The sequence below is a fragment of the Pogoniulus pusillus genome, chromosome 42 (assembly GCF_015220805.1).
Source record: "Pogoniulus pusillus isolate bPogPus1 chromosome 42, bPogPus1.pri, whole genome shotgun sequence".
NCBI lineage: Eukaryota > Metazoa > Chordata > Aves > Piciformes > Lybiidae > Pogoniulus > Pogoniulus pusillus.
In genome coordinates this window covers 486,446-505,376 of record NC_087305.1, presented here as the reverse complement: position 1 = coordinate 505,376, position 18,931 = coordinate 486,446, and the positions used below count along the sequence as shown (strand labels likewise).

Sequence of the window (18,931 nt, the reverse complement as noted above, 5' to 3'; positions counted from 1 at the left end):
AGTGCAGAACCTGCCCTTGGCCTTGTTCAGTCTCATCCCCTTGGCCTCTGCCCACCCATGCAGCCTGGCCAGGTCCCTCTGCAGGGCTCTGCTACCCTCCCACAGCTCCACAGCTGCTCCTAGCTTGGTGCCAGCTGCAGACTCTCTGCTTCTGGACTCCCTGCTCCAGACCATCAATGAGGACACTGACCAGGACTGTGCCCAGCACTGGTCCTTGGGGCACACCACTGGTGCCAGCTGCCAGCTGCATGTGGCACCATTCACTGGGGGACAGGATGAACTCCAGTTAAAGGAATGACTGAGTCTGTGCCCTCCTTCACCTGCCCTGATTCTTTCTCCCCCATCATCTTCATAACTCTCAAAGCTTTATTTGCCTTCAGACATTTGTGCTCCTAACAAGCTCATGGCTCAGCTGCAGAGGAGCTCCCCAGCCCTGGGGCACAGCCCAGCACAGAGCTCTTTCTGTTTCCAAGTGAATTCATTTCCACTTCATTTCTTTGACCAGCATCATCCTTTCCATGAGCCACTCTCCCCTCTCTTCCACCCAGCTGCCTCAGGCAGACCCTGCAGCCCCACTCAGGCTCCCAGAGGTGGAGCTTTTAGCTTTTTCCCAGGAAATCTTGGTGGGCTCCTGGAAATTAGGAACTGCAGAGTGAAAGAGAAAATATAACCCAAAAAAAGGACTTTTTGGTCCCCTGGAAAGTTGTCATTTTCCCTCTGGGTTCCTGGAGGAGAAGTGGAAGAAAAGACAGTGCCAGAGGGGACAGGAGATGAGGAGCTGCAGCCAGCTCTGGTGTGGGGGAAGGATGGCCTGGGACAGGCAGGGTCTGAGAGGTGCTGGCCAGAGGCAGGAGGCTCTGACAGGAGCTCCTTGCACCTTCCCTTGAGCACAGGAGGCTTTATCCTGGCTGCCACCTTCTCTGTCTGTCTGTCTGCTCCCGTGGATCCCTCCAGCTCCCTACCCTTCTGTGGCTCTCTGATTAATGCATCCCCAGCTGGCAGCCTTCCACTGAGCCAACCAGTGGGAAGCCTTCTGGAGAGCTCTCTCAGAAGCTGAATCCACTTGGAATGAGAGACCTTGGCCTAGAGGATGGAGCAGGGAAGCCTTCAGCAGCAGGTGGCTGTCTCCATACATCCACCTCACACTGCTCCTCCTGGCCCTGGTCAGCTGATGTGGGCAATAGCCACAGCCTGGTGCTGGGTGGCAGTCAGCAGGGAGCAGAGAGCATTGCAGGAGTGCAGGGAGGGTCCAGCTCCACATCACAGAATCACAGACCCAAGCAGCTTGGCAGAGAGCTCCCAGCCCCTCCAGCCCAACCTAGCACCCAGCCCTGCCCAACCAACCAGACCATGGCACTCAGTGCCCCAGCCAGGCTTGGCTGCAACACCTCCAGCCATGGGCACTGCACCACCTCCCTGGGCAGCCCATTCCAATGCCAATCACTCTCTCTGACAACAACTTCCTCCTCACATCCAGCCTAGACCTGCCCTGGCACAGCTTGAGGCTGTGTCCTCTTTTTTGTGTCCCTGGCTGCCTGGCAGCAGAGCCCAACCCCACCTGGCCACAACCTCCCTGCAGGCAGCTGCAGAGAGGAGGCAGAGCAGCTGGGGAACACAGCCTCGAATTTTCCCTGACCACCTTCTGCACTGTGCTGGCCTGGCAGGAGCTGGGTAGGAATCAGATCCTCAGCCCAGGAGGTACCAAAGCCACCCTGGGAGGCGTTCAGAGGCACAGGTAAAGGCTGGACAGAGAATCAGAGTTACAGAACGTTGAGAGTTGGAAGGGACCTCTGCAGGTCACTGCCCCTTGCCCAGCACAGGCAGCAGCACAGGCAGCAGCAGACCCACCCCAGACTCACAGTGTGGGCAGGGGCTGCAAGGGACCTCTGCAGATCACCCAGGCCAAGCCCTGCCACAGCAGCAGCACCCAGGGCAGGGCACACAGGACACATCCAGGTGGGTTTGCAAAGCCTCCAGAGGAGACTCCACAACCTCTCTGGGCAGCCTGCTCCAGCCTCCAGCACCCTCACAAAGTCTCCACTTCTATTGCTGTGGCACCTCCTCTGCTCCAGCTGGCACCCAGTGCCCCTTCTCCTGTCCTTGGGCACCCCTGGGCAGAGCCTGGCTCCAGCCCTGCACATCTCTAGCACAGCACTGAGGGCAGCCCTCAGGCTCCTCTGCTCCAAGCCCCCAGCCCCAGCTCCTCAGCCTGGCCTCACAGGAGATGCTCACTGCCTGCAGCAGCTCTGGCTCTGGGCTGGGCTCTCTCAAGCACTTCCCTGAGCTCCTTCTTGAGCTGAGGGGCTCAGAGCTGGACACAACATTCCAGATGTGGCCTCAGCAGGGCAGAGCAGAGGGGCAGGAGAACCTCTCTGACCTACTCACCACATCCACTCCAGGATGCCCTTGGCCTTCTTGGCCACGAGGGCACACTGCTGGCTCCTGGGCACCCTGGCAGTGCTGCCTGCCTGAGCCCTCTGCCTGCTGCCATCTGAAAGCCTCTTCCTTTGCATCCTGCACAGCAGCACAGGAGCTGAGGAAGTGACAGCTGTGTGGGCCTGAGCTGCAGTGCCCCTGCAGAGCTGCAGTGCCCCTGCAGAGCTGCCTGCACAGCACACCTGACCTTGCCCTGGAGCTGACCCTAACCTCTCCCTCTCTCTGTTGCAGGGCAAGTTGGATGCTCTCTGGGTGCTGCTGCGGAAGGGCTACGACCGCGTGTCGGTGATGCGCCCCCAGCCGGGAGACAAGGTACAGAGCCCCGCGGGTCCTGCGGCTGCCAGGGGCGGGAAGAGCCCCCTGAGGCTTCTGCCTGCTGCAGCTGCTGCCTGCCTTTGCACGTGGGGCTGGGAGCAGAGCCTCCTGGCAGCGGAGAAACCAACCCTGAGCCACCTCTGCCAGCTGCGCTTGCAGCAGCCCTGCCTGGCGGGGAAGGACTTGGGGGTGCTGGTGGGGAAGGAGCTGGGCAGGAGCCAGCAGTGGGCACTGGCAGCACAGAAGGCCAAGGGCAGCCTGGGCTGCAGCCAAGCAGTGTGGGCAGAGCTGCAGAGAGGAGCTCCTGCCCCACTGCACTGCACTGCACTGCACTGCACTGCACTGCTCTGCTCTGCTCTGGGGAGAGCTCAGCTGCAGGGCTGGGGGCAGCCGTGGGGGACACAACACAGCAGAGACCTGGAGCTGCTGGGGAGGGGCCAGAGGAGGGCACAGAGCTGGGCAGAGGCTGCAGCAGCTCTGCTGTGGGCACAGGCTGGCAGAGCTAGGGCTGAGCAGCCTGGAGAGGAGAAGGCTCCAGGGAGAGCTCAGAGCAGCCTTCAGTACCTGAAGGGGCTCCAAGCAGGCTGCAGAGGGACTGCACAAAGCCCTGCAGGGACAGGAGCAGGGCAATGGTTTGAGATGAGAGCAGAGCAGACTGAGATTGGATGTGAGGAACAAGTTCTGCACCAGGAGGCTGCTGGACAACTGCAACAGGCTGCCCAGGGCTGTGCTTGAGGCTCCATCCCTGGCAATAAATTGGGGCTGTTTAGCCTGGGGGGGTGCAGCCTGCAGCAGAGGAGGCTCAGGGCAGAGCTGATTGCTGCCTGCAGCTGCCTGCAGGGAGGCTGTAGCCAGGTGGGGTTGGGCTCTGCTGCCAGGCAGCCAGCAACAGAAGAAGGGGACCCAGGCTGAAGCTGTGCCAGGGCAGGCTGAGGCTGGATGTGAGGAGGAAGTTGTTGGCAGAGATTGAGATTGGCACTGGAATGGGCTGCCCAGGGAGGTGGTGCAGTGCCCATGGCTGGGGGTGTTGAAGCCAAGCCTGGCTGGGGCACTGAGTGCCATGGTCTGGTTGGTTGGGCAGGGCTGGGGGCTAGGCTGGGCTGGATGCTCTTGGAGCTCTCTTCCAGCCTGCTTGGTTCTATATTCAAGGTGAGGCTTCACCAGGCTGTGAGCAACCTGCCCTAGTGGAGGATGTCTCTGTTGACTGCAGGGCATTGGACTGGATGCCCCTTGGGGTTCCTTCCAACCCAGACCACTCTGTGTACCCTCAGGCAAGCAGTGCTGCCAGCACAGGCCATGCACAGTTAGCCTGGGGGGGTGCTGGAGGTGATTCAGCCTTCACATACACCAAGCTCTGTGTGGCTCTCTGTGCTCCAAAGGATCCCTCTCTCGGGTGCAAGCCTACTCTAGTGTGAAAGAGAAGCAAATGCACCCAGGCTTGAAGCTGCTGAAGTGCCTGCACCCCTCCAGCTGGCTCCTGGAAGGCTTGCAAAGCTTTGGGCACCTTCCTGTGTGGCTGTGAAGGGCACAAGCAGGGCATGGATCTGTTGGAGAGAGTCCAGAGAACACCATGAAGATGCTGAGAGGGCTGCAGCAGCTCTGCTCTGAGCACAGGCTGAGAGAGTTGGAGCTGTGCAGCCTGGAGGGGAGAAGGTGTTGGGTGAGAGGTTGGACTCCAAGGAGGGCATTCTGCCCTTTGGCTCTGCTCTCCTCAGACCCCACCTGCAGTCCTGGGGGCAGTTCTGCAGCCCCCAGCACAAGCAGCACATGGAAGTGTTGGAGCCAGCCCAGAGGAGGCCACCAAGGTGCTGAGAGGGCTGCAGCAGCTCTGCTCTGAGCACAGGCTGAGAGAGTTGGGGCTGTGCAGCCTGCAGAGGAGAAGGCTTCCAGGAGAGCTTGGAGTGGCCTTGCAGGAGCTGAAGGGAGCTACAGGAGGGCTGGGGAGGGAATATGGACAAGGTCTGGGAATGTCAGAAGGAGGAGGAGGAGGAATGGGCTTGAAGTGGCAGAGGGGAGACTGAAAGTGGGTGTGAGGAAGAAGTTGTTTGCAGTGAGGGCTGTGAGAGACTGGCAGAGGTTGAGGGTGGTGAGACCCTGGCACAGGTTTCCCAGGGAGGTTGTGGAGCACAGAAGCACCCAATGTGATCAAAGATCCCATTCTGTGCTTCTGTGCCCCACAACCTCCCTGGAGAGGTGCTCAGGACCAGGCTGGATGAGACCCTGAGCAACCTGTTCTAGTGTGAGCTGTCCCTGCCCATGGCAGGAGGTTGGCACTGGCTCAGCTTTCAGCTCCCTTCCAACCCAAACCATTGTCTCATTCTGTGTCTCTTGGACCTTCTGTGAGGGCAAACTGCTCTTGGGAGATTTGTTCCTTCCTTCGTGTGAACAGAAGGAGGGAGCTGAGTGTTTGCCTTTGAGCATCCATGGCTGAGCCCCTGGATGCTGCTGACCACTTCCAGACCCCAGCCAGCAGTTTGTGCTCTCTCCCAGCAGTGCCAGAGCTGCCAGGTGATGTCATTCCAGGTGAATCCAGCCTGAGACCCCCCCAGTCAGGCACTGGCAGACATCCATTCAGTTGGCCCAGCTGAAGTTGGCACATTTGGCAGGTTCTCCCCTCCCCTGCACAGCAGAAGTGTGGGAGTTGGTTCCCTGCTTTGCATTCGAAGCAGGCATTGAAATGCAGCTTTGGGATGTCTGAGTCACCTCCCACCAGCTCCCCAGGAGGTGGCTCACAGAGCCAGAGAAGCATTGAGGCTGGAAAAGACCTTTTAAGGTCGTCAAGCCCAAGCATTAACGCAGCACTGCCAGGGCACCTCTAAACCACATCTCCACAGCTTTGAAACCCCTCCAGGGGTGGGCACAGCCCCGGGCAGCCTGAGCCAGGCTTTGGCATAGAATCATAGACTTAACCACGTTGGCAGAGAGCTCCAAACTCCTCCAGCCCAGCCTAGCCCCCAGCCCTGCCCAACCAACCAGACCATGGCACTCAGTGCCCCAGCCAGGCTTGGCTGCAACACCTCCAGCCATGGGCACTGCACCACCTCCCTGGGCAGCCCATTCCAGTGCCAATCACTCTCTCTGACAACAACTTCCTCCTCACACCCAGCCTAGACCTCCCCTGGCACAGTTTCAGGCTGTGTCCCCTTCTTCTGTCCCTGGCTGCCTGGCAGCAGAGCCCAACCCCACCTGGCTACAGCCTCCCTGCAGGCAGCTGCAGGCAGCAATCAGCTCTGCCCTGAGTCTTCTCTGCTGCAGGCTGCACCCCCCCAGCTCCCTCAGCCTCTCCTCACAGGGCTGTGCTCCAGGCCCCTCCCCAGCCTTGCTGCCCTGCTCTGGGCACCTTCCAGCACCTCAGCATCTCTCTGCAATGGAGGAGCCCAGAGCTGGACACAGCACTGCAGGGGTGGCCTGAGCAGTGCTGCGCACAGGGGCACAAGAACCTCCCTTGTCCTGCTGCCCACACTGCTCCTGAGCCAGCCCAGGATGCCATTGGCTCTGCTGCCCACCTGGGCACTGCTGCCTCCTCTGCAGCTCCTCTCTGCCAGCACCCCCAGGTCCCTCTCTGCCTGGCTGCTCTCAGCCACTCAGTCCCCAGCCTGGAGCTGCTTGGGGTTGTTGTGGCCAAAGTGCAGAACCCTGCACTTGGCCTTGTTCAGTCTCATCCCCTTGGCCTCTGCCCACCCATGCAGCCTGGCCAGGTCCCTCTGCAGGGCTCTGCTACCCCCCAGCAGCTCCACAGCTGCTCCTAGCTTGGTGCCAGCTGCAAACTCACTGCTGGGGGACTCAATGCCCTGCTCCAGATCATCAGTGAAGTCACTGACCAGGACTGTGCCCAGCACTGATCCCTTTCTGTGAAGAAATTCTTCCTCATGTCCAACCTAAACATCCCCTGGGGCCACTTAGGGCCATTACCTCTCATCCTGTTTCTCATTCCTTGGGAGAAGAGACCAACCCCCGAGCTGGGCATTAGGGAGCAGTGATCAGTGAAGTGTCCTGCAGTGAGCAGCAGCCCCAGAGGGAGCCTCCAGATTCCAAACCCAGCCCCTGCTGCATTCTCAGCCTAGACAATGCTCAACCCTCTCAGGCAAACCCCAGAGCTGGTGAAGAGGAAACTGAGATCTGCAGCCAGGAGCCTGTGAGCATCCAATATGCCTGAGGGCTACCAGGAGGAGCTGTTCTCAAAGCCTCCTTCCTTCTCTGTCCCGAGGAACAGAAGGAAGGTTTCAGACTCTGGATGCTGTTGCTTGGGCACCTTTGCTCCCCCAGTGGCTGGCACACAACAGGCAGCTGGAGGACAGCTGAGAGGCTTCTCTGCTTGCTGTGCAGCCTGACAAGGCCTGGCCTGCAGCCCAGGCTTGCCTCATGCTGCTTGCTATCAGCAGTGCTGTGTGCCCTGCCAGCACATCAGGCAGCTCCCTGCTGCCCAGGAGATGTGGACTCAGCTCCTGTTGAGTAATTGTTGCTGCTGCCCTGCTGTGGCCCAGGCAGCTTCCTGGGCACCAGACACCTCCTGCCCTGGGGGCCAGGCTGCTCTGCAGGCAGGCAGTGGCTGCAGGGCAGTGACTAAGGCATTTGCAATCCAGAGATGCTCAGTGGGTAATGTGGGGACTGAGGCTCAGATTCCAGTCTCCCTGCTCTGGGTGTCCTCAGACAATCCCTCCTCCTTGCCTCTCCTCTGTTCATGGCCTGGAAGCAAGGTTGAGATGTCTTCTAGCACAGCTGTTCCTTCACTGCCAGAGGTGCAGGCAGAAAGAGCTGAGCACAAGAGCTGGACGCTGGGGTGGAGCTCAGACCTCTTCAAGGCAGACTGCCCTGAGCCAGAGTCTGACCTGGCCTTGACCACTGCAGCTCTGTGGAAGCTCCAAGGCTACCCAGAGCAGCACAGGACCTGGGCAGTGTTGCTGCCCCCATGCCTGCCTGTGCTTGCAAGGGCAAATCAGGACCAAACTCGGGTCTGGATTGCAGAAAGCTCTTAAAAGTGCTACTTGCATCCTAAGGGAAAGAGAAGGATGCTGAGTTCCATCCTAAGGGAGAGAAGGATATTCAGTTCCATCCTAAAGGGAAGAGAAGGATGCCCAGTCCCACCCTAAGGGAAAGGGAAGGATGCTCAGTCCCATCCTAAGGGAAAGAGAAGGATGCTGAGTTCCATCCTAAGGGAGAAAAGGATGCTCAGTCCCATCCTAAGGGAAAGAGAAGGATGCTCAGATCCACCCTAAGGGAAAGGGAAGGATGCTCAGTCCCATCCTAAGGGAAAGGGAAGGATGCTCAGTCCCATCCTAAGGGAAAGAGAAGGATGCTGAGTCCCATCCTAAGGGAAAGAGAAGGATGCTCAGATCCACCCTAAGGGAAAGGGAAGGATGCACAGATCCATCCTAAGGGAAAGGGAAGGATGCACAGATCCATCCTAAGGGAAAGGGAAGGATGCTCAGTCCCATCCTAAGGGAAAGGGAAGGATGCACAGATCCATCCTAAGGGAAAGAGAAGGATGCTCAGTCCCATCCTAAGGGAAAGGGAAGGATGCACAGATCCATCCTAAGGGAAAGGGAAGCTCAGTCCCATCCTAAGGGAAAGAGAAGGATGCTCAGTCCCATCCTAAGGGAAAGGGAAGGATGCTCAGTCCCATCCTAAGGGAAAGGGAAGGATGCTGCCCACACTTTTCCTGATGCCCCTCAGGATGCCATTGGCTCTCTTGGCCCCAAGGGCACTTTGCTCTCCATGCAGCACTTGCTGCCCACCAGCACTCCAAGGTCTTTCTCCAGGGAGCTGCTTTCCAGCAGGGCAGCCCCAACCTGTCCTGATGCCTGCTGTTATGACTCCCCAGTACATCTCCATCATAGAATCACTCAAGGCTGAAAGGGAGCACAAGGATCAGGCAGTGCCAACCCCCTGCCATGCCCAGGGACACCCTACCCTAGAGCAGGCTGCACACAGCCTCAGCCAGCCTGGCCTCAAACACCTCCAGCCATGGGGCCTCAACCACCTCCCTGGGCAGCCCCTGCCAGGCTCTCACCACTCTCCTGCTCAACAACTTCCTCCTCACCTCCAGCCTCACTCTCCCCACCTCCACCTTTGCTCCATCCCCCCCAGTCCTGGCACTCCCTCACAGCCTCAAAAGTGCCTCCCCAGCTTCTCTGATCATGGCAGATCCTGTCCTGACCACTCTCTGCCTGCTTTGCCCAAAGACAAACTGCACCCAGAGGGCTGCTCCCCAGCTCACTGCCTGCAGCAGCTCCTGGAGGCTCCTCCTTGCCCCCCAGAGCGCAGCTCAGCATCGCCCTGCAGGAGCTGCCCGGGCAGGGGCTGCCAGGAGAAGGAGCTTCATGCTCCGAGCTGCTCTCCCTGCCCCTCTCACCCAGCAGGCCTCTGTGCCCAGCCCTCAGCTGACAGGCTGCAGCCTGCTGCCAAGCAGTGGCATTGCTGTGCCAGGCAGTGGCGTTGCTGCGCCAGGTGGTGGCATTGCTGTGCCAGGCAGTGGCGTTGCTGTGCCAGGTGGTGGCGTTGCTGTGCCAAGCAGTGGAGTTGCTGTGCCAGGCAGTAGCATTGCTGTGCCAGGCAGTGGTGTTGCTGTGCCACGCAGTGGCATTGCTGTGTCAGGCAGTGGCATTCCTGTGCCAAGCAGTGGCATTGCTGTGCCAGGCAGTAGCATTGCTGTACCAGGTGGGGGCGTTGCTGTACCAGGCGAGGGCGTTGCTGTGCCAAGCAGTGGCGTTGCTGTGTCAGGCAGTGGCGTTGCTGTGCCAAGCAGTGGCATTGCTGTGCCAGGCAGTAGCATTGCTGTGCCAGGCAGTAGCATTGCTGTACCAGGCGGGGGCGTTGCTGTGCCAGGCAGTAGCATTGCTGTACCAGGCGGGGGCGTTGCTGTGCCAAGCAGTGGCGTTGCTGTGCCAAGCAGCCTCACTGCAGCAGCAGACACCTCCTTGCCGAAGGCCGAGGGCAGGGACCCGCAGGGCTTCCTGGCAGTGGCATCCTGCCCACGACCTCAGCTGCCCAGGGCCAGCTCCTGCTGAGGCCCTCAGCGCTGGCTGCTGCCATCCCAGTGCCCACTCACCGCCAGGAGCCCCAGCGTGGGCATGAGCCGAAGCCTGAGGCTGTGAATCTCATTCCCACGCTGGAATGTGGCAGGGTGGGAGCCTGCAGCAGCTCTTCCCCAGGCTGGGCTGGGGTCTGGGAGGAGTTTGGCTGCTTCTGAGTAGGTTCCCCAGCTGGGCTGGCTCAGAGCTAGCAAGGGGCAGAGGCTGGCAGGGCAGTGGCTCTCTGCCCATCCTCTTGACCCTTCTCTGGACACCTTCCCTCTTGTCCCAGGGGCTCCAGGACTGGATGCAGTACTCCAGATGGAGCAGAGGGGCAGGATCACTTCCCTCACCCTGCTGCCCACATACCAATGTGCAGCTGGGGTCTGCTCAGCACCTTTGCAGTCAGCTCTGGAGGTGCCTTCCAACCCAGCCCATCCTGGGGTTCTGCCTGGGACTGTATCTGGCTCAATGACAGAGCCCAGAGGGTTGGCACCAATGGTGCAGAGTCATAGAATGGTTTAGGTGCCAGTTCCAACTAGAACAGGTCACTCAAAGCCTCATCCAGCCTGGTCCTGAACACCTCTTCAGGGAGGTTGTGGAGCACAGAAGCACCCAATGTGATCTTTGATCACATTGGGTGCTTCTGTGCTCCACAACCTCCCTGGGAAGCCTGTGCCAGGGTCTCACCACCCTCAACCTGTGCCAGGGTCTCAGCACCTTCAACCTCTGCCAGTCTCTCACCACCCTCACTTCTTCCTCACATCCACTTTCAACCTAACCTCTGCCACTTCAAACCCATTCCTCCTCTTCCTCCTCCTGCCATCCCCAGCCCTTCTCAACAGTCCCTCCCCAGCTCCCTTCAGCTCCTGCAAGGCCACTCCAAGCTCTCCTGGAAGTCTTCTCCTTTCCAGGCTGCAGAGCCCCAACTGCAGCTGGAAGTGTTCCCCAGAGGAGGTGGGGGGTGGGGGGTCAGAGCTGGATCCAGCTGGATGAGGAGCTGGAGGGAAGCCTCAGCCAGTTTGACTGATGATAGCAAACTGGGAGCAGTGGTTGATGTCCTGCCAGGCTGTGCTGCCATCCAGCAAGTGCTGGACAGATTGGAGAGCTGAGCAAAGATGGTAGAGCCTTGCAGCTGGGGAGGAAGAGCAGCATGCAGAGAGCACATCAAGTTCTTGGCAGTGAGGGTGGGGAGAGACTGGCACAGGTTGAGGGTGGTGAGATGTTGGCACAGGTTGAGGGTGGTGAGATGTTGGCACAAGTTTGAGGGTGCTGAGACCCTGGCACAGGTTGAAAGTGGTGAGATGTTGGCACAGGTTGAGGGTGCTGAGACCCTGGCACAGGTTGAAAGTGGTGAGATGTTGGCACAGGTTGAGGGTGCTGAGACACTGGCACAGGTTTGAGGGTGCTGAGACCCTGGCACAGGTTGAAGGTGGTGAGATGTTGGCACAGGTTGAGGGTGCTGAGACACTGGCACAGATTTGAGGGTGCTGAGACCTTGGCACAGGTTGAGGGTGGTGAGATGTTGGCACAGGTTGAGGGTGCTGAGACACTGGCACAGGTGGAGGGTGTTGAGATGTTGGCACAGGTTGAGGGTGCTGAGACACTGGCACAGGTGGAGGGTGTTGAGATGTTGGCACAGGTTGAGGGTGCTGAGACCCTGGCACAGGTTGAAGGTGGTGAGATGTTGGCACAGGTTGAGGGTGGTGAGACCCTGGTACAAGTTGAGGGTGGTGAGACACTGGCACAGGTTGAGGGTGGTGAGACCTTGGCACAGGTTGCCCAGGGAGGCTCTGGAGCACAGAAACACAGAAGGTGAAGAGAGACTGAGGCAGTTGGGGCTGTGCAGGCTGGAGAGGAAAAGGCTCTGAGGTGACCTTCTTGTGGCCTTGCAGGATCTGAAGGGGGCTGCAAGAGAGCTGGGGAGGGACTGTTTAGGCTGCCAGGGAGGGATAGGACTGGGGGGGATGGAACAGAGCTGGAAATGAGGAGATTCAGCCTGGATGTTAGGAAGAAGTTGTTCAGCAGGAGGGTGCTGAGAGCCTGGCAGGGGCTGCCCAGGGAGGTGGTGGAAGCCTCATGCCTGGAGGTGTTTCAGGCCAGGCTGGCTGAGGCTGTGCACAGCCTGCTCTGGTGTGAGGTGTCCCTGCCCATGGCAGGGGGTTGGAGCTGGCTGAGCCTTGGGGTCCCTTCCAGCCCTGACTGATGCTGTGATGCTTTGCTGTTCACCTGAGGTGGCTGCTCCAGCACAGAGCTCCTCAGTGGAAGCAGAACCCTGCAGCACCAACCCTGTGCTCTCAGGAGGAGCACTCAGGCTGCTGGCAGCTCCTCAGCACAGCTGTGTGCAGGCTGCACCTGAGCAGAGGTGGAACAGAGGCAGAGGTGGATCCTGTTCCTCCCCACCCAGTGTGAGCTCTGCAGGACCAGGGCTGCCTCTGGCTCCGTGTCCATGCAGCAAGCACTGGGACTGGCTGATCCTTGTGGTCTCTGCCAGCCCTGACTGATTGATTCTGTGCTCCCTACCCCAGGCAGGCTCCCTGGCAAAGCAGTGCCTGTGCCCAGGATGCACAGGATGAGGCCTCTTGCCCATTCTGAAGGCTTTAGCCCTGCCCCAGCCCCAAACCCAGATATTTCTGGGCTGTGCTGCATCCTCTTGACTGCTCTTAGGGTGGTGCTCAGTTCCATCTGGATCAGCAGCTCCATAACCTCACCCCTGGAGCATCCAGACAGACAACCTCTCCACACAGAACAGCAGTGGCAGAGTGCTTGCTCTCTGGCTGGGCTCCCTGGGCTGTTGCTGTCCCATCAGGTTTGATCTCTTCTCAACAGAAACAAAGCAAAGCAAAGCAGTGGTGCAAAGCAGAGCCTGAGCCTCCTGCAGCTGCCTTGCAGGAGATGTGGAACCAGAGCAAGGAAAACATTCTCAGGGGGTCGATGCTCTGAGCAGAGTTGGTTGTTCTTGGGCTCAGGCCTCCACCCCCTCTGCAGGCTCTGCCCCACGATATTGACTTTAGATCACAGCAGAGTGCATTAAAAGGCTGTTAAAGCTGAGCCACCAGCCCGGGGAGCAAACAGCCCCAGGGCTGCCCTGGGAGGAGGCTCTGCAGATTCTCTGTCTCTGTTGCACTCTATCACAACTCCACATCTGCTCTGACCCATGTGGAATGGCTCAGGCTGGAAGGGAGCTCAGAGCTCATCCACTCCAACTCCCCTGTCGTGCCCAGGGACACCTCTCAGCTGCACTCTGCTCTGGGAGGAGGCTCTGCTCTGCTCTGCCCTGCTCTGCTCTGCTCTGCTCAGGGCTTCCTTTGCCTTTCAGAGCTGCTGGGATGCTCTGCAGGGAAGGTTGCCCACTTGGGCACTTCATTTGCTGTTGGCATCTTGGCCCCGGACAGCATCTTCCTGCTGCTGCTGTTACACCCAGGGAGGTGCAGGGAGCTGTGGCCAAGCCTCTTCTCCTCTTCCTCCTGCTTCTTGTCCTCCTGTAGGACAAATCCCCCCTGGAGAGCATTGGACCTCCAGGAGGGGCATCCCCAGGGGAGTGTTCAGAGTCATGGAATGGCTCAGGCTGGAAGGGAGCTCAGAGCTCATCCACTCCAACCCCTGCCATGCCCAGGGACACCTCTCAGCTACACTCAGCTGCTTAAGCTCTAATCCAACCTTCAACACCCCCAGGCAGGAGGCAGCCACAGCCTCCCTGGGCAGCCTGTGCCAGGCTCTCACCACCCTCACACTCAGCAGCTTCTGCCTCAGCTCCACTCTCAGCCTGCTCTGCCTCAGCTCCAAACCATTGCCCTTGGCCTGGCTCAGGCTCCCTCAGCAGAAGTCTCTCTGCAGCCTTCCTGCAGGCTTCTCAGCTCTGAGCTGCCCCTGGAGCCTTCTCCCCTGCAGGCTGCACCTCCCCAGCTCCCTCAGCCTGTGCTCCCAGCAGAGCTGCTGCAGCCCTGGCAGCACCTTTGTGGCCTCCTCTGGCCTCCCCCAGCAGCTCTGGGGACAGCAGCACTGGGGGCAGGACTCAGCCACTCATGGCTGCTGCATTGGTCTCTGCCTGGGTCTCTGCCTTGGAGCCTAATTCTGGAGGAGATGCTGAGCTGAAGGCAGAGTTCCTCCTGCTGGCAGGAGGGCAGGGCTGAGCCATGCAGAGGGAAGACACCTCCAGGCTCCTCCACCCAGCACTGCAGGGTCACCACTAAGCCATGGCCCTCAGCACAGCTCCACAGCCTGCTGGAACACCCCCAGGGATGGGGACCCCAGCACTGCCCTGGGCAGCCTGTGCCAAGGTTTAGAAACCCTTCCAGGGCAGAAATATTTCCTGAGCTCCAGCCTGAGCCTGCCCTGGGCAGCTTGGAGCCATCCCCTCTGCTGCTGTCCCTTGCCCCCAAGGAGCTGAGGCTGCTCCCTCCTTGCTCCTACCTCCCTTCATAGAGCTGCAGAGAGCAGAGAGGCCTCCCTCAGCCTTCTCTTCTTCAGCCTGACACCCCCCCGCCCCCCAGCACCCTCAGCCCCTGCTCACCCCCAGCTGCTCCAGGCTCTTCTCCAGCCTCCTTGCCCTGCTCTGGAAGGGCTCCCAGACCCTGAGGGGAGGATGGAATGAGGAGGGGGCAGCCTCTGCTGCTTGGGGGGCAAGGGACAGCAGCAGAGGGAATGGCTCCAAGCTGCCCAGGGCAGGCTCAGGCTGGGGCTCAGGAAATATTTCTGCCCTGGAAAGGTTTCTAAACCTTGGCCCAGGCTGCCCAGGGCAGTGCTGGGATCCCCATCCCTCAGCACCTCCTCACCCCCAGCTGCCCCAGGCCCTTCTCCAGCCTCCTTGCCCTGCTCTGGCTCCAGCCCCTCAGTGTCCTGCCTGCAGTGAGGGCTCTGAGCTCAGCACCACTCTCAGCCCTTCTGCTGCAGGTTTGTGTCTCCCTCTCTGCTGCTCTGTCTCAGTGCCTCAGAGGTTCCCTGGCCCTGTGCTCCCCAAACCACCCACACTGCCTCCTCCAGCACTGCCCTGGGCAGCCTGTGCCAAGCTTTGGGATCCCTTTCAGGGCAGAAATATTTCCTGAGCTCCAGCCTGAGCCTGCCCTGGGCAGCTTGGAGCCATCCCCTCTGCTGCTGTCCCTTGCCCCCCAGCAGCAGAGGCTGCCCCCTCCTCACCCCAACCTCCCCTCAGCATCTGGGAGCCCTTCCAGGGCAGAAGTCTCTCCTGAGCCCCAGCCTCAGCCTGGTCTTGCTGCCATCCTGCCAGGCTCTCATCCTGCCCAGCCCTTCTCCAGCATCCCCCTACCAACACCTCCCTCCACTTTGGGTCCCTCTTCTGCAGAGCATTTGCCCACAGAAGGCACTGAGCTCTGCCTCCCCTCCTTCCCCTCCCCCCCCGGAGCTGCTCCAGCTCACTGCTCCAGTTGGCATTTTTTCCCTAGGAAAAACATTGACTTTGGGAGAGGAAAGCAGGAAAATGAAGTCCAAAAACAAAGGCCTGGACCCAGGAATCCTCTGGTGCCTTCTGGGATGACTTCATAGCTGAAGGAATGAAGGCAGGGAAGGAGATTGCTGCTGCTGACGTTTGGGTATTTACAGTGGGAGCTTTTGCAGGTGGAATTTAAGGGGGGGGTGGGAATGAATTTAGAACAGCTCAGAGGGCAAAGGTTCTGTTTAAAAATGTACACCAAACTGTAGCTTAGCACCAGAGAGCAGGAAAAGCACTTTGTGGGCTCCTGAGGAGCACTGGGAGAGAAGAAGTACATCCTGAGCAGGGAGGGATGGATTTCAGGAGAGAGCCTGAGCAAGGAACTCACTGAACTGAAACCTTCTCTCCTGCCTGCTGGGGGATGGCTGCAAACAGGACACAGAAGCCAAGAGGCTGTGAAGGTGCACAGGGCATGAGAAGGGCACAGAGCTGCTGGGGGAGGCCAGAGGAGGCCACAAAGGTGCTGCCAGGGCTGCAGCAGCTCTGCTGGGAGCACAGGCTGAGGGAGCTGGGGGGGTGCAGCCTGCAGGGGAGAAGGCTCCAGGGGCAGCTCAGAGCTGCTGCCAGAGCCTGGAGGGAGCCTGCAGGAAGGCTGCAGAGAGACTTCTGCTGAGGGAGCCTGAGCCAGGCCAAGGGCAATGGTTTGGAGCTGAGGCAGAGCAGGCTGAGAGTGGAGCTGAGGCAGAAGCTGCTGAGTGTGAGGCTGGTGAGAGCCTGGCACAGGCTGCCCAGGGAGGCTCTGGCTGCCTCCCGCCTGGGGGTGTTGAGGGCCAGGCTGGGTGAGGCCTGGAGCAGCTGAGTGTAGCTGAGAGGTGTCCCTGGGCATGGTGTGAGGGTTGGGAGGAGATGAGCTCTGAGCTCCCTTCCAGCCTGAGCCACTCCACATGGGCCAGGGCAGATGTGGAGCTGTGACAGAGTGCAACAGAGACAGAGAACCTGCAGAGTGCCCTCCCTGGAGCTTTAGCCAGGGTCCTGCTGGCTAATTGGAGGAGGTTTTGTCCCTGTGGCTGTCCCTGAGCAGCAGCAGGGGGAGAGGTGTCCCTGGGCGCGGAGACCTCTGAGCTCCCCTCCAACCTGAGCCCCTCTCTGATGCTTCCATCCAAGCTGGAAATTGAACGCTGAGGTCTGGCAGGAGGCAGCAGCAGGCACCGGGGGCCGTGCCCTGCTCAGACACCAGCCCCACCCCCCCCCGGCTGCCTGCTGCCAGCCCTTCCAGCGCCTGCCTCGCAGTGCTCTCGATGCTGCCTTTAAAGATGCTGAGCGCAGCCCGGGAGGGTTTCAGCCTCCTGCCCTGCGGCAGCTGCCGGCGGCGGTTAAGCTCTTGGTCACCCAGCACAGGACCTGTCCTTAGGGCATCTGCCCGAGGGAGAGGCAGCGAAGCTGTGCCCAGCTGCTGCCTGCCGTGCAGGGAGCCCCCAGCCCCCCCCCCCGGCTGTGCCCCCATCGCTGACTCTGCTTTCTCTCCCTGCTCTCTGCCGTTCCAGGGCCGCTGCATCAATTTCACCAGGGTGAAGAACTCGGAGGCCCCCCCCAAGTACCCCCTCAACAACGCCTACCCTGCCTCGCCCCCGCCCCCGGCCCCCAGCTACAATCCCCTGCCCCCCGCTCCCATCTACACCCCCCCCCCCCCCCAGCTCGCCCACCCCCCCACACCCCCTCCCCATCCTCCACGCTCCCCCCGCTCCCCCCGCTCCCCCCCCCCGCCCCAGGCGCCCCCCCCCAGCAGGGCCCCCCCCCCCTCCCGGCCCCCTCCCCGCCCCACCGCCTAGGCAGGTGGCCTCGCTGCCGGCTCCTGCGGGAGCGCCCAGAGGCTCTGCAGCAGCACTGGGGCAGGGCCAGCCGCGGGGGGGGCAGAGGCAGGCAGAGAGACAACCAGCCGAGGGGGCACAGAACCAGCCCCCTCCCCTTCAGCTGCCTCCCGCTGCCAGCCCCGTCGGGCATCAGTGCCACCCAGACTCTGCCAGCAGGAGAAGCCGAGAGACTGCAAACCGCTCGAGGTCCCTTTCTGCAAGGCTCTCCCCCTCTTCGCCCCTGTCCCTTCCCCCTGCCTCGCCACGACGACTCCAGGATGCCTTGAGGCAATAGAAGGATGAGTGACCAGAGCCAGAGCCCTCCGGGAAGGCTTCCCCCCGGGGAAGGGCTGCGAAGGACTCCTCCGAGCGCAGACCTCCCGCAGGCTGCCTGGAGACACCAGCGCGGAGGGACTCCGGGGTGCAAGACTCGAGGTGTGGCACAGAGCTGCCCACATCTCACCCACCGGTGCCAGCAGCAGCTCTGCAGGCACAGAAACCCTCCTCAGCCTGCGAGGAGCCGGTGCCAGGCAGCTGCTCCACGCCCCTCAAGCTGCGGGAGGGGAGGTGTTGGCATCGCAGGGGGGGTCCAGAAAGGAGCAAGGGGTAGGTCTGTGGTGTCTGTTGGCATGTGGCAGGGCAGGTGACTGCAAGTGGAGTGCCAGCAGGGAAATCAGGAAGAGCAGCTGGCATGTCCCAGGGCACATCCCCCCGAGGACAAGGAATAAGTGGGGGCAGCATTCAGCACTCCCAGGGGGCAGAGGTGGTCATGAGGAGGGAGCAAAGGAAGGCTGTGACCGACAGCAGAGCCTCTGCGTTCGGCTTGGGCTCAGTGTGCCCACCCAGCTAACAGCTCTGCAGTCCAGCAGTGCCTTTCAGTGCCCATGCCCATCGCAGAGGGCAGCCTCTGCATCCAGAGGGGGGCAGGGCAGGTGCAGCCAGTCCAGCCCAGCCCAGCCTGCTTGGGCACCTTGTCAGTGCCCCTGTGGCATGGGCACCACTGCACCTTGTCAGTGCCCCTGTGGCATGGGCACCACTGCACCTTGTCACTGCCACTGTGGCATGGGTATCACTGCACCTTGTCACTGCCACTGTGGCCTGGGCACCACTGCACCTTCTCACTGCCCCTGTGGCATGGGTATCACTGCACCTTGTCACTGCCACTGTGGCCTGGGCACCACTGCACCTTCTCACTGCCCCTGTGGCATGGGTATCACTGCACCTTGTCACTGCCACTGTGGCATGGGCATCACTGCACCTTGTCACTGCCTCTGTGGCCTGGGCACCACTGCACCTTGCCAGTGCCACTGTGGCCTCGGGACCACTGCTGCCTTTCTGGGTTGTCTCTACCTTGCATTGTTTTGCCCTGCCCCTCCTGCCACGTGGACCTGTTCCCCTTTGCTTCCCTTTCCTGCCTGAGCAGCAGGAGCCTTCCCAGCTGGTGCCGACGAGGAGCAGTTTGCTTGCTCTCAGCAGCTGTTGGCTAAGGCCAAACTCATCACACAGAAGATGCCAGATGGGACTCAGCCTCCCCAGAAATGCACTGGTTGCATTTCTCTGTGCTTCTCCTCACCTCCACGGGACCCCCCCCCCCCTCCCCCACACACACACTGCCTGCTCACACCTTGCACCCTCTGGCAAACCTGCCCTGGCAACACAGTGCCAGGAGCAGGTGAGAGCACTCAGCACTGCCCTCAGACCTGCAGTCTGGGTCAGCTCTCCCTGGCAATTGCCAAGGCACAGGAGGCAGATCAGGGCTATCAATAGCTAAAGGTTCTCATAGTCAAACCTTTTGGGTTGGGTTGGTTTTTTTTTTTACCAGATAAAGAAATGCTTTGCCAAGTACTTACTTCAGTGCTGTTGGAAATACTAATGGTAGCTTTTCTAGCAAAAAAAGAAAACAAATAAACAACCAAAAAAAAAAAAGAGGA

General features: G+C 60.3%; 1 protein-coding gene across 1 annotated transcript in view; it reads left to right on the top strand.

The window, feature by feature from the left end:
• Positions 1–16,979, top strand: part of ANTXR1 (ANTXR cell adhesion molecule 1) — a 162,990-nt gene extending 146,011 nt beyond the window's left edge. The window contains exons 17-18 of the mRNA XM_064175602.1: positions 2,668–2,748; positions 16,695–16,979. Of these exons, the coding sequence (XP_064031672.1) occupies positions 2,668–2,748; positions 16,695–16,979 (366 nt within the window). The remainder of the gene's footprint in view (positions 1–2,667; positions 2,749–16,694) is intronic.
• The last annotated feature ends 1,952 nt before the right edge of the window (positions 16,980–18,931 follow it).